The sequence below is a fragment of the Leiobunum rupestre genome, chromosome 9 (assembly GCF_980474605.1).
Source record: "Leiobunum rupestre chromosome 9, qqLeiRupe1.1.hap1, whole genome shotgun sequence".
In the NCBI taxonomy this organism is placed as follows: Eukaryota; Metazoa; Arthropoda; class Arachnida; order Opiliones; family Sclerosomatidae; genus Leiobunum; species Leiobunum rupestre.
The window spans coordinates 5432569-5444524 of NC_143392.1; the positions used below are offsets into that span (position 1 = coordinate 5432569).

General features: G+C 40.1%; 2 protein-coding genes across 6 annotated transcripts; both read left to right on the forward strand.

Annotated features, from left to right (window-relative positions):
* The first annotated feature begins 945 nt into the window (after positions 1–945).
* Positions 946–7024, forward strand: LOC149926345 (uncharacterized). Of its 4 annotated transcripts, none has more exons than XR_016473770.1 (3): positions 946–1223; positions 2960–3067; positions 3508–3773. XR_016473770.1 is itself a non-coding variant. In XM_090158413.1 (3 exons), the coding sequence occupies exons 1-3, from the start codon at positions 3058–3060 to the stop codon at positions 6487–6489; spliced, it is 345 nt and encodes a 114-aa protein (XP_090014539.1). In that variant the 5' UTR covers positions 2813–3057; the 3' UTR covers positions 6490–7024. The 4 variants fall into 4 exon arrangements, 1 of the variants encoding a protein (XP_090014539.1); XR_016473771.1 differs by having other exon boundaries at positions 2963–3067; XM_090158413.1 differs by lacking the exon at positions 946–1223 and adding an exon at positions 6301–7024 and having other exon boundaries at positions 2813–3067; positions 3508–3653.
* Positions 7025–7148: 124 nt separating this feature from the next.
* On the forward strand, positions 7149–11476 carry LOC149926346 (uncharacterized). Of its 2 annotated transcripts, XM_090158483.1 has the most exons (3): positions 7149–7524; positions 7965–8110; positions 10758–11476. In XM_090158483.1, exons 1-3 carry the CDS (start codon positions 7515–7517, stop codon positions 10944–10946), a joined length of 345 nt encoding a protein of 114 aa, XP_090014609.1. In that variant the 5' UTR covers positions 7149–7514; the 3' UTR covers positions 10947–11476. The 2 variants fall into 2 exon arrangements, 1 of the variants encoding a protein (XP_090014609.1); XR_016473798.1 differs by lacking the exon at positions 10758–11476 and having other exon boundaries at positions 7149–7528; positions 7965–8338.
* The last annotated feature ends 480 nt before the right edge of the window (positions 11477–11956 follow it).

The window sequence follows — 11956 nt, forward strand, 5'->3', positions numbered from 1 at the left end:
CGATATTTGTTGCTTTATATTTAAGAAAATATATAAATATTTATGTTATATAGAGATCATGTAGCTTGTAGAAGATGCGCAACGAAGTGACCATACCAGCGCCCTTAATGTCCAAGAAACTAGGTCTCGATTTAACAGGGTGCACGATAAAAAGAACTAGTAAAATAATATTGAATCCATATTGGTAATAATTGATATTAACGTTACGTTATTTTTGAAGGTGAATTCTAATGCTTTCGGAGACAAGAAATTTCGATAGAAAATTTCCTTCTTACCGCCCCAAACTAAATAAACACAGGCGGTTTGCGTTCCGGTAGACAACGAGCAAACGATAATATACAAGCTTTTAAAGTAATATTGTAGCTGGGGCAGCTCAAGAAGGGTACATTCAGCATATCACCTCTCATATTTCGACCAAGAGAGAAAAAAACGACGCTTTCAGGAGTGTAATACCTCACAAGTTATCGAGTCCTCTGCAGATCTAGTAAAATGGTTGTGCTCATATGATATTTACGTTTGTCTGTCTAACGCCGTATAACGCTAAGTTTCTATTGATAGAGAAACACTTTTTACAGCCGTGATAATAACAACCGTGATATTGAAACACTTCGTTATCGAGAAGTCCGTCAACGTTAATATTAAGAATTCTAGGTTCAAATCCATTAAAAGCGGACTGTATTTCCTTCCCTCGTAAGTGAGACATCCATTCAAGCCATTCGATCGCGCCAAAACTCTGGTTACAGTTCATACGATAGCCGAAAGGAGGCACTACATCAATCGTATCGGGCTGTAAAAAGTGTTTCCTAAAGATAAAACTGCATACTCCCGCAATCGTTAGCGCGGTTAAGAACGGGTCTATTTCGAATTTATCCATGAAAATAGAACGATAAGATAAACAGCCTTGCAAAAGAATGTTTACGTCCTGGCATAAACGTGAAGAGTGTGGTACTAAAGGATAGGTTAACATCACGTCCAGTATTGGTCACGCCAAAACCCCTACGGAAGAAGTCTATAATACCACCAATGGCCGATGAAGAAAAGAGGTTAGCAGAGCTAGAGGAGATTATGGGGATGGAGACAGATGATGTCGATCAGCAGGAAACTGATTCTGAGGACCGAGCTTTCTATTTGAATGCCTTAAAGAGCATGAGTCCCCCAATGGCATATGGGTACTTGATGAAAGCAAGAGTCTGCCCCCCTGATCAGCAAGACAGATTCTCTGAGTATGAGTATGCAAGTTTTTTTTTTTCCCTTTTATTATCTTTGCAATATTTGGTCGTGTACGTTGAGATATGTACGACAATGCTGCAGCGTACTTAAAGAAGTTGGTCCCAGAAATAGATGAGTTAGTAATGCTCAATGCAGTTAAGGAAGTTCGTGATGTTCTAGAAAGTGACATGAGCATAAACGTGAAGAGTGTGGTACTAAAGGATAGGTTAACATCACGTCCAGTATTGGTCACGCCAAAACCCCTACGGAAGAAGTCTATAATACCACCAATGTAGAATCGAGCTCCGTAAACCATCGCCTCCCACTCTGTTTCAGTCCATATATTGCCTTGCGTAAATGCCAGACATAGTTGTTTTTCCCTGGAACTTCAAATCCCTTTGGTTGTGCAATAAATATGTCCTCTTCAAGGGTACCATAGAGATAGGCCCCTTCACCAGTTGGTTCAATGTCTGATCCATCTATAATTCCCCATAGACTATATTCACATAACACCATCTTCATATCAGCCTTCCATTGACTATAATTCTCATCATTAAGCTTGTCAAAAGTGAAACTAGTTGCCAAAGATGACTCATGTCTGCCCTCCGCCATATTGGATTTTTCGTCTATTTTTTAAGCCTTGGCCTTAGTGGCAAAATTCCAAAAACAAAAATATTCCATCTACTTTCCTTTAATCTTCTTTGCCTTTTAACCACGCTCTGCTACCATGTTGAAAAGTAGGTGAATAAATCAAATATGGCGGAGGGCAGACATGAGTAATCTTTGGCAACTAGTTTCACTTTTGACAAGCTTAATGATGAGAATTATAGTCAATGGAAGGCTGATATGAAGATGGTGTTATGTGAATATAGTCTATGGGGAATTATAGATGAATCAGACATTGAACCAACTGGTGAAGGTGTTAAACCAGAAGAGAAGGCAAGATACATAGATAGGAAACAGAGAGCCCTTTCTAGAATTTATTTAGCTGTTGATAATCAACATAAGAAAATTATTGGTAATTGGGATATCTTATCTGATACCCACGAACCCAAGTCAAGGGCACGCATTGCGGTCAGAATTTCTTAGTTTGAAATATAGCCCTCCAGAATCAATGTCTGCCTACATTTACTAACTCATCTATTTCTGGGACCAACTTCTTTATGTACGCTGCAGCATTGACCTCATATCTTACTTCGTCTTCCAATCCCTTGGGCATCAAGTCAAAACTAACTTCAGTAGTGTGGTATGTGGACATGTAATGCTTTGTTGCTTCCATCATACCGGCAATTATGTTTATCCTAAGGACTATTGTATCTATTTCTGGGACCAACTTCTTTATGTACGCTGCAGCATTGACTTCATATCTTACTTCGTCTTCCAATCCCTTGGGCATCAAGTCAAAACTAACTTCAGTAGTGTGGTATGTGGACATGTAATGCTTTGTTGCTTCCATCATACCGGCAATTATGTTTATCCTAAGGACTATTGTGTCTATCCTCCCTCCAAACTCTAGAGTCCTACTCCCAGCAAGGTAAGTGTAAGCCTTGTAGATGCTTTTTTGCCTCTCCGTGCTTGATTTTTGCTTCCCTGCCTTATTAACTAACTTTGCATAGGCGAAGGACCATTGTGCTTTGTAAACCAAGACTGCGTCCTTGATGTCACTGCTACTTATTGAAACTGTGTCATAATCCTCGTACTTTAGCGGAGATATCTTGTAAATAATCTTTAAGACTATCCTTTTGAACAGCAGAAGAGAATCTTCCTTGTTGTAGTAGCTCATTATAAGTGGGAGCGTGCTGGGCCCATAACCCAGAGGTCCGTGGATCGAAACCACGCTCTGCTACCATGTTGGAAAGTAGGTGAATAAATCAAACCTGATTTACATAAACTGATTTATTATTGTATTTCGTTAAGGTTAAAGTTAAAATTACTATACATATTCACAAGACCACAAAGGCCTATGTTCTAGTTATAGTATTTGGGGAAGCTAATTCATCACACCCTGTCAGCTCAAGTTCTCCTTGACAACTTTTCGATAATTATGTCATATCTCTTTGTCATTATTTCTTCATAGTCATAGCTAAGGCCTAATGTATCACATAGTTGTTCTATGGATGATCTATTCTTTGATCTCACTCCCATGTGCATTAGCCTGTGTAGGACCTGTCCTTCATACCTAGGCCTATCATCTACTCTGGCCATTGCAAGAATAAGGACAATTTATTAGATAAGAGCGCAATGTCAATTGGTGAATCCATTTCCGTATAGTTATAGAACCATTCTTTCCTGTTGCAGAAATGGTGCGTTGCTGCGGAGTCATATGCAAAGGTGTCTCTCTCGCTGATTGCCACCATACATGTTGCAGATGCATAAAAAGATTGGGCTACGCTTCTTCTATTCCGGGTATCACGACCTCGTGTCTGTTGGGTATAAACTCTACGGTTAGCATTACTTCTTTGATCAAATCGGCAATCTTGTGCCTTATGTCCCCGTCCGTTACAATTTGAGCAAGTTATTCCCTCACGGTTAACTGGGCATTCACGAGAAATATGACCCATTCTATGACAAGTAAAACATTCAGCGAATCGTTATTCCACTGGATAAATTCATCGTAGGCCTTACCGCTTAAACGATTAGGGTCGTACGCTTCGATCGGAGGCCAGTCATTATGTAGTACGTAATTGGTTTCATTCGAACAGGCGGGATCAAATTCATGGTCTACGGTATTAAACAATAAATGCGGGAAATGTCCCTTATTCAAATTATTATCTAAACCGAATGTGGAAACGAATTGAGAAAGTGCAAAGGGCATAAAATTTAAGGAATCTAAGAATTTTAATTTTTTATACTGTACATTCATGAATTTGGTCCCGTCTGTCAAGACTTTAGGGGTCCACTTTAAATCGACCATTTTACGTACTATAAATTGCGCATCGTAACCTTTAGCGTTATGGGCGATACATATTATCTTATCCGCCACTCTGTTAAGCGTACGAAGATACTCCAGAAAGTCGCCGACGGGGTCTTTTGAGAGAAATATTTTCTTCCGAGGACCTCCACCGCATTTAGCGCATGCGTACCGATTATCTTTTTCTTCGAAACAGAATTTACACGCTTTTTGCGAAACGCATAAAATTGGATCGTGAATCAAAGCATCGGCATCAGTACATTCAAAGTCATAACAAACAAAGACTTCCGTTTTTGGAGTACTTCTCTTGGTCGGTGGTGATTGTTCATTGTCGGAGTCGTGGACCCGTTTATTATTGCTATTTTTTCGAGAACGAGTAGTTTTTCGGCAGAATCTTTACGGTCGGTCTTTAATGGTTGCATATAACATATTTGACCTGCGGGGCTAAATTCACTACACGAAAGACAATAAATATCTCCGCAAACGTGTACTGCCTTACGCTTAAACATACTGACAAATTTCTAGCAAAGATTACAAACGTAAATTTTATTACATAACGGTTCGGGTCCTGATAAAGGGTAATCGTAACAATTTTGATTAGGGAAAACTCTTAAACATGTTTGGCAAGTTATTTTAGTCACTCCCTTCTGACATTCTTGCTTTCTACAACAAGCGTTACAGAAAAGAGAGCATTTATGATCTGTGAGATGATTATATCCTACCAAACATTTCTCGCAAAATCTATTAAATGCGAAAAGGGGCTTTGGGTTAGTAATTACGTTGAAATGATTGTCAATATTTAAAAGGTAAAGACGTTTGCGGAGAGGTCCATTGCATTCCCTCTCTTCATCTACGTCACCGAAAACAATTACAGGAGCCGGATCGCATTATCGAAAAACGATAATACTGTATTCGGGCAAGATTTCTTGGAACCGAGTTAACGCGTCCGGCCCCGAGCAATCGTCATCGGATAACGCGGCGTAAGATAAAAGTTCTCTAGCTTTCAAGGTCTGAAGCAAAGCTTCAATGTTTTTACCTCTACACTGTCTGATAATAGTATATTTTCTTTTAAGTTCTAAATCATCTTTATTAATTATATGCTCTCGGTGAGCTATAGCTACAACAAAAGCTCTAGCTAAACAAATTTTATTGTTATCGTTATCGTGCATTTTTTATAAAAAGAAAACTCTTTTTCGAGGGAAATACCTAACCCAGCAGGTCTAGTTCCTCCCTGGGGTAGCCTGACTCGATTAAAAGTGACCGTAATGATTCCTTCAAAAAAACTGCCGTCGTTCTCGGATCTATAGCTTTTTTCACCGATATACGTCATCAACCATTGCAAATCTAATTGGTCCCTTCGCCGGAAACTGACGTGAATTTGGAAGCCGGGTTTGTTGACATTCACAAATGAAACCGAAACCATATCGGAAGGCAAACAGTCTTCCAATAAGGTTTCCATCAACGTATAAATACCATTTTCGATATTATTTTCTAGTCTGACATTTAAAGTCCGTCCCAATAGTCCACAATTTGGGAAATTTTCGACAATAAATTAGGAAAGGACGGAGGCGTTATTGGAACGTCAGCTAGCCCACCTCCAACTTGAGGAAGAGACGAAGCGGGGTCAGCCAAATGCGCATTCTCGGGGTTCGCGTTACTAATTTCCGTAGCCTGAGGCAAGGGCTGTAAATACTGTGGAGCTCGTGACGGGCCTGCGACAGCTATGGGGTCATTATTACGCGGAGGGGAAATATTACGAGGGGGCCTACTACTACTACTAGCCGTACGGGCAGCTAACAACGCTTTAGCTTCCTCGAACATTTCGGCTGCCCTAGCGGCTGCAGCGGCAAGTTCCTCCGCGTCCCGTCGGGCAACTTGTACGTTCTCAGCTAAGCGATGAATGCTGTCCGTACTGGGCGACGACATGATAAAATTATCTTCCAAAGATAAAGAGTGGCACGTGTCATCTGATTCTAGAAAGGGTGAGGGGGCATTCGTAGGCGTATACGAGGGCGAATTACGTACTGCGACAGGTGGAATAGAACTAGAACTTAAAAGGGGGGAAGGTAAATTAACGATAGGGGGCGTGCTCATTTGACAGGTTAGTTGATAAGCAGATAAATAGTCCATTGCCAATTCCATATATATTAAACGTTCAACCTGTGAATCTGTTACTACAGACTCTGGTGATGGGGGTACTGACTCAAGGCTATCTGTTAAATCTATTAATTCTATTTCTGGAGAATCAGGTAAAGTTACTATGGGTACTTCCGGGAGCTCGTTATCAGTTATATCAACTAGTTGCCAAAGATTACTCATGTCTGCCCTCCGCCATATTTGATTTATTCACCTACTTTTCAACATGGTAGCAGAGCGTGGTTAAAAGGCAAAGAAGATTAAAGGAAAGTAGATGGAATATTTTTGTTTTTGGAATTTTGCCACTAAGGCCAAGGCTTAAAAAATAGACGAAAAATCCAATATGGCGGAGGGCAGACATGAGTCATCTTTGGCAACTAGTTTCACTTTTGACAAGCTTAATGATGAGAATTATAGTCAATGGAAGGCAGATATGAAGATGGTGTTATGTGAATATAGTCTATGGGGAATTATAGATGGATCAGACATTGAACCAACTGGTGAAGGTGTTAAACCAGAAGAGAAGGCAAGATACATAGATATTAAACAGAGAGCCCTTTCTAGAATTTATTTAGCTGTTGATAATCAACATAAGAAAATTATTGGCAATTGGGATATCTTATCTGATACCCACGAACCCAAGTCAAGGGCACGCATTGCGGTCAGAATTTCTTAGTTTGAAATATAGCCCTCCAGAATCAATGTCTGCCTACATTTACTAACTCATCTATTTCTGGGACCAACTTCTTTATGTACGCTGCAGCATTGACTTCATATCTTACTTCGTCTTCCAATCCCTTGGGCATCAAGTCAAAACTAACTTCAGTAGTGTGGTATGTGGACATTTAACGCTTTGTTGCTTCCATCATACCGGCAATTATGTTTATCCTAAGGACTATTGTGTCTATCCTCCCTCCAAACTCTAGAGTCCTACTCCCAGCAAGGTAAGTGTAAGCCTTGTAGATGCTTTTTTGCCTCTCTGTGCTTGATTTTTGCTTCCCTGCCTTATTAACTAACTTTGCATAGGCGAAGGACCATTGTGCTTTGTAAACCAAGACTGCGTCCTTGATGTCACTGCTACTTATTGAAACTGTGTCATAATCCTCGTACTTTAGCGGAGATATCTTGTAAATAATCTTTAAGACTATCCTTTTGAACAGCAGAAGAGAATCTTCCTTGTTGTAGTAGCTCATTATAAGTGGGAGCGTGCTGGGCCCATAACCCAGAGGTCCGTGGATCGAAACCACGCTCTGCTACCATGTTGGAAAGTAGGTGAATAAATCAAACCTGATTTACATAAACTGATTTATTATTGTATTTCGTTAAGGTTAAAGTTAAAATTACTATACATATTCACAAGACCACAAAGGCCTATGTTCTAGTTATAGTATTTGGGGAAGCTAATTCATCACACCCTGTCAGCTCAAGTTCTCCTTGACAACTTTTCGATAATTATGTCATATCTCTTTGTCATTATTTCTTCATAGTCATAGCTAAGGCCTAATGTATCACATAGTTGTTCTATGGATGATCTATTCTTTGATCTCACTCCCATGTGCATTAGCCTGTGTAGGACCTGTCCTTCATACCTAGGCCTATCATCTACTCTGGCCATTGCAAGAATAAGGACAATTTATTAGATAAGAGCGCAATGTCAATTGGTGAATCCATTTCCGTATAGTTATAGAACCATTCTTTCCTGTTGCAGAAATGGTGCGTTGCTGCGGAGTCATATGCAAAGGTGTCTCTCTCGCTGATTGCCACCATACATGTTGCAGATGCATAAAAAGATTGGGCTACGCTTCTTCTATTCCGGGTATCACGACCTCGTGTCTGTTGGGTATAAACTCTACGGTTAGCATTACTTCTTTGATCAAATCGGCAATCTTGTGCCTTATGTCCCCGTCCGTTACAATTTGAGCAAGTTATTCCCTCACGGTTAACTGGGCATTCACGAGAAATATGACCCATTCTATGACAAGTAAAACATTCAGCGAATCGTTATACCACTGGATAAATTCATCGTAGGCCTTACCGCTTAAACGATTAGGGTCGTACGCTTCGATCGGAGGCCAGTCATTATGTAGTACGTAATTGGTTTCATTCGAACAGGCGGGATCAAATTCATGGTCTACGGTATTAAACAATAAATGCGGGAAATGTCCCTTATTCAAATTATTATCTTAACCGAATGTGGAAACGAATTGAGAAAGTGCAAAGGGCATAAAATTTAAGGAATCTAAGAATTTTAATTTTTTATACTGTACATTCATGAATTTGGTCCCGTCTGTCAAGACTTTAGGGGTCCACTTTAAATCGACCATTTTACGTACTATAAATTGCGCATCGTAACCTTTAGCGTTATGGGCGATACATATTATCTTATCCGCCACTCTGTTAAGCGTACGAAGATACTCCAGAAAGTCGCCGACGGGGTCTTTTGAGAGAAATATTTTCTTCCGAGGACCTCCACCGCATTTAGCGCATGCGTACCGATTATCTTTTTCTTCGAAACAGAATTTACACGCTTTTTGCGAAACGCATAAAATTGGATCGTGAATCAAAGCATCGGCATCAGTACATTCAAAGTCATAACAAACAAAGACTTCCGTTTTTGGAGTACTTCTCTTGGTCGGTGGTGATTGTTCATTGTCGGAGTCGTGGACCCGTTTATTATTGCTATTTTTTCGAGAACGAGTAGTTTTTCGGCAGAATCTTTACGGTCGGTCTTTAATGGTTGCATATAACATATTTGACCTGCGGGGCTAAATTCACTACACGAAAGACAATAAATATCTCCGCAAACGTGTACTGCCTTACGCTTAAACATACTGACAAATTTCTAGCAAAGATTACAAACGTAAATTTTATTACATAACGGTTCGGGTCCTGATAAAGGGTAATCGTAACAATTTTGATTAGGGAAAACTCTTAAACATGTTTGGCAAGTTATTTTAGTCACTCCCTTCTGACATTCTTGCTTTCTACAACAAGCGTTACAGAAAAGAGAGCATTTATGATCTGTGAGATGATTATATCCTACCAAACATTTCTCGCAAAATCTATTAAATGCGAAAAGGGGCTTTGGGTTAGTAATTACGTTGAAATGATTGTCAATATTTAAAAGGTAAAGACGTTTGCGGAGAGGTCCATTGCATTCCCTCTCTTCATCTACGTCACCGAAAACAATTACAGGAGCCGGATCGCATTATCGAAAAACGATAATACTGTATTCGGGCAAGATTTCTTGGAACCGAGTTAACGCGTCCGGCCCCGAGCAATCGTCATCGGATAACGCGGCGTAAGATAAAAGTTCTCTAGCTTTCAAGGTCTGAAGCAAAGCTTCAATGTTTTTACCTCTACACTGTCTGATAATAGTATATTTTCTTTTAAGTTCTAAATCATCTTTATTAATTATATGCTCTCGGTGAGCTATAGCTACAACAAAAGCTCTAGCTAAACAAATTTTATTGTTATCGTTATCGTGCATTTTTTATAAAAAGAAAACTCTTTTTCGAGGGAAATACCTAACCCAGCAGGTCTAGTTCCTCCCTGGGGTAGCCTGACTCGATTAAAAGTGACCGTAATGATTCCTTCAAAAAAACTGCCGTCGTTCTCGGATCTATAGCTTTTTTCACCGATATACGTCATCAACCATTGCAAATCTAATTGGTCCCTTCGCCGGAAACTGACGTGAATTTGGAAGCCGGGTTTGTTGACATTCACAAATGAAACCGAAACCATATCGGAAGGCAAACAGTCTTCCAATAAGGTTTCCATCAACGTATAAATACCATTTTCGATATTATTTTCTAGTCTGACATTTAAAGTCCGTCCCAATAGTCCACAATTTGGGAAATTTTCGACAATAAATTAGGAAAGGACGGAGGCGTTATTGGAACGTCAGCTAGCCCACCTCCAACTTGAGGAAGAGACGAAGCGGGGTCAGCCAAATGCGCATTCTCGGGGTTCGCGTTACTAATTTCCGTAGCCTGAGGCAAGGGCTGTAAATACTGTGGAGCTCGTGACGGGCCTGCGACAGCTATGGGGTCATTATTACGCGGAGGGGAAATATTACGAGGGGGCCTACTACTACTACTAGCCGTACGGGCAGCTAACAACGCTGTAGCTTCCTCGAACATTTCGGCTGCCCTAGCGGCTGCAGCGGCAAGTTCCTCCGCGTCCCGTCGGGCAACTTGTACGTTCTCAGCTAAGCGATGAATGCTGTCCGTACTGGGCGACGACATGATAAAATTATCTTCCAAAGATAAAGAGTGGCACGTGTCATCTGATTCTAGAAAGGGTGAGGGGGCATTCGTAGGCGTATACGAGGGCGAATTACGCACTGCGACAGGTGGAATAGAACTAGAACTTAAAAGGGGGGAAGGTAAATTAACGATAGGGGGCGTGCTCATTTGACAGGTTAGTTGATAAGCAGATAAATAGTCCATTGCCAATTCCATATATATTAAACGTTCAACCTGTGAATCTGTTACTACAGACTCTGGTGATGGGGGTACTGACTCAAGGCTATCTGTTAAATCTATTAATTCTATTTCTGGAGAATCAGGTAAAGTTACTATGGGTACTTCCGGGAGCTCGTTATCAGTTATATCAACTAGTTGCCAAAGATTACTCATGTCTGCCCTCCGCCATATTTGATTTATTCACCTACTTTTCAACATGGTAGCAGAGCGTGGTTAAAAGGCAAAGAAGATTAAAGGAAAGTAGATGGAATATTTTTGTTTTTGGAATTTTGCCACTAAGGCCAAGGCTTAAAAAATAGACGAAAAATCCAATATGGCGGAGGGCAGACATGAGTCATCTTTGGCAACTAGTTTCACTTTTGACAAGCTTAATGATGAGAATTATAGTCAATGGAAGGCAGATATGAAGATGGTGTTATGTGAATATAGTCTATGGGGAATTATAGATGGATCAGACATTGAACCAACTGGTGAAGGTGTTAAACCAGAAGAGAAGGCAAGATACATAGATATTAAACAGAGAGCCCTTTCTAGAATTTATTTAGCTGTTGATAATCAACATAAGAAAATTATTGGCAATTGGGATATCTTATCTGATACCCACGAACCCAAGTCAAGGGCACGCATTGCGGTCAGAATTTCTTAGTTTGAAATATAGCCCTCCAGAATCAATGTCTGCCTACATTTACTAACTCATCTATTTCTGGGACCAACTTCTTTATGTACGCTGCAGCATTGACTTCATATCTTACTTCGTCTTCCACGCTCTGCTACCATGTTGGAAAGTAGGTGAATAAATCAAACCTGATTTACATAAACTGATTTATTATTGTATTTCGTTAAGGTTAAAGTTAAAATTACTATACATATTCACAAGACCACAAAGGCCTATGTTCTAGTTATAGTATTTGGGGAAGCTAATTCATCACACCCTGTCAGCTCAAGTTCTCCTTGACAACTTTTCGATAATTATGTCATATCTCTTTGTCATTATTTCTTCATAGTCATAGCTAAGGCCTAATGTATCACATAGTTGTTCTATGGATGATCTATTCTTTGATCTCACTCCCATGTGCATTAGCCTGTGTAGGACCTGTCCTTCATACCTAGGCCTATCATCTACTCTGGCCATTGCAAGAATAAGGACAATTTATTAGATAAGAGCGCAATGTCAATTGGTGAATCCATTTCCGTATAGTTATAGAACCATTCT